Source organism: Tupaia chinensis, unplaced genomic scaffold, assembly GCF_000334495.1.
Source record: "Tupaia chinensis unplaced genomic scaffold, TupChi_1.0 Scaffold000035_1, whole genome shotgun sequence".
Classification (NCBI taxonomy): Eukaryota; Metazoa; Chordata; class Mammalia; order Scandentia; family Tupaiidae; genus Tupaia; species Tupaia belangeri.
The window spans coordinates 286,315-288,260 of NW_006159465.1; the positions used below are offsets into that span (position 1 = coordinate 286,315).

The 1,946-nt window shown below is 52.5% G+C and overlaps 1 gene segment (V, D, J or C); it reads left to right on the forward strand.

Annotated features, from left to right (window-relative positions):
• The window catches only part of LOC102502721 (immunoglobulin lambda variable 3-19-like), a 13,834-nt gene that overhangs the window by 4,694 nt on the left and 7,194 nt on the right, over positions 1-1,946 (forward strand). The window contains 2 exon segments of the V gene segment in view: positions 1,401-1,726; positions 1,852-1,859. Coding sequence covers positions 1,401-1,726; positions 1,852-1,859 — 334 coding nt within the window.

Consider the following 1,946-nt stretch of genomic DNA (forward strand, 5'->3'; position numbering starts at 1 on the left):
GACCCTTAATTTTTCAAGATGGTGACCATGATCATTTGACTGACTATAGCAGTTATTTCACTGTGTACGAGCACACGAAACCACATATTTTACCCCGAAAAAAATACAATTTAAAAAAAAATCTTTTTAGGGCCAGCAGAGAGTGTGAGATTAGGGCACTAGGTTCCACATGACCAACTATGTGGTTCGAATCCCTGATCTGTTGGCTTGAGAAATGCCAGGCACCTGTGTATGCATGCCCAAATCCAGAGAGGAGAAGAAGAGATTGTCGCATGGCCATCTCCTCAAAGAGTGATTTCTCTCTTCTCTTTCTCTCTGCCTCTGTCTTTTGGGGAAAATCAGAAACATAGAAAAAAATTAATTTTTCAGTGGGTGCAATCATTCTGCAATGAGAGACAAAGAGAAACAGAGAAATGAAGAACACACATCCCACGGAGAAAGAGACACTGCAGTTCCTTCTCCCTCGATCCTTCCTGTCAGGAGTTAGGCATGCACGACTGTGAGACCCGCTTATTTTTGAAGCTGCCAGTTCTGGGAGTTGATCTGCTCAGTCAGGCCTGTGGGATCCAGCTGACTTAGCCACCACGCCACAGGCAGGCCCTTAAAAATATTTTTATAAAAGCGTTTAATTTTTATGAGGTTCATCTTAGCAATTATGCACAGTGTATGTGTAGTTTTGGGCTCAAGAATGTGAATGCTTAACAATTTCCAGAAGAGTTTGGTTCACCCCTTTTTCATTTCCTAATACGTAATGAGTAGTCTCACAGAGGTGCATGGCTATTTATACTTTGTCCAGTCATGATACTCTAAACTCCCCGGCTCTAGCATGACCCCTGACCCCAAGAGCACCAGTCCAAGCTTGGCCCAGTGCACTCCAGAGATTGTCTTCTCACCAGAGAGGGGAATGAAGGGGTCTTGCCCAGCCTGGAGAAGGAGCCCAGGCCCCAGCCTGAGGGGTACATGTGTGTGTGTATGTGTGTGTGTGAGCACTTTTTCCCTCAACACCAGAGTCTGAGATCCTGGGCACAGGCCTTGGGGACAGGCCCATGGACACCCTCCTGGAAGCCCAGCCCTTCTCTGCTCAGCAGGGAGCCACCCCCAAAGGAAGGAGCACACTTGCATGAGGAGCCCCCCTCCCTCAGGATAAGAGAGGCCTGGGGGCCCTCCTTAGCTGTGGGCTCAGAGGCAGAGCTCTGGGGTGTCTCCACCATGGCCTGGACCCCACTCTAGCTCCCCCGCCGCACTCTCTGCACAGGTGCTGCCCCCAGGGCTCAGCCCCACACAACCAGGGACCAGCCTGGCCTGACCTTCAGCTCAGCACAGGGGGTGCTGCAGGGTGTGGGGCCCTCTGGCAAGGAGACCCTCAGCCTCAGGCTCACCTCTCCTGTCCTCTCTTGCAGGATCTGTGGCCTCCTCTGCACTGACTCAGCCGTCTACGGTGTCTGTGGTCCTGGGACAGACAGCCAGGATCACCTGCCAGGGAGGAGATTTAAAAACCTATGCAGCTCACTGGTACCAACAGATGCCAGGCCAGAGTCCTGCACTGCTCATCTATGGTGACAGGAGAAAGGCCTCAGGGGTCTCTGACAGATTCTCTGGCTCCAGCTCAGGTGGAACAGCCGCCCTGACCATCACTAGGGCCCAGGCTGAGGATGAGGCTGAGTATTACTGTCATTCAGCGGACAGCAGCGGTAAATATCCCACAGTGACACAGGAGAATGGGGAAGTGAGACACAAACCCCTTCCCTGTCTGGGTCACAATCTCTTTGTAGACTCAGAAGGACTGGGGACATAGGAGGGCTGGCCCATGTCCCCTGGAGCTGAGCCCCCCATGCTGTCCTCTCCTCCCAGCCCTCCAGGTAGGATCTGCAGAGGGAGTGTGGGGAGTGCACTCAGGGCTGCAGGACCAGACTGCCCTGGAGATTAGGGTCTGTTATCTGAGATGT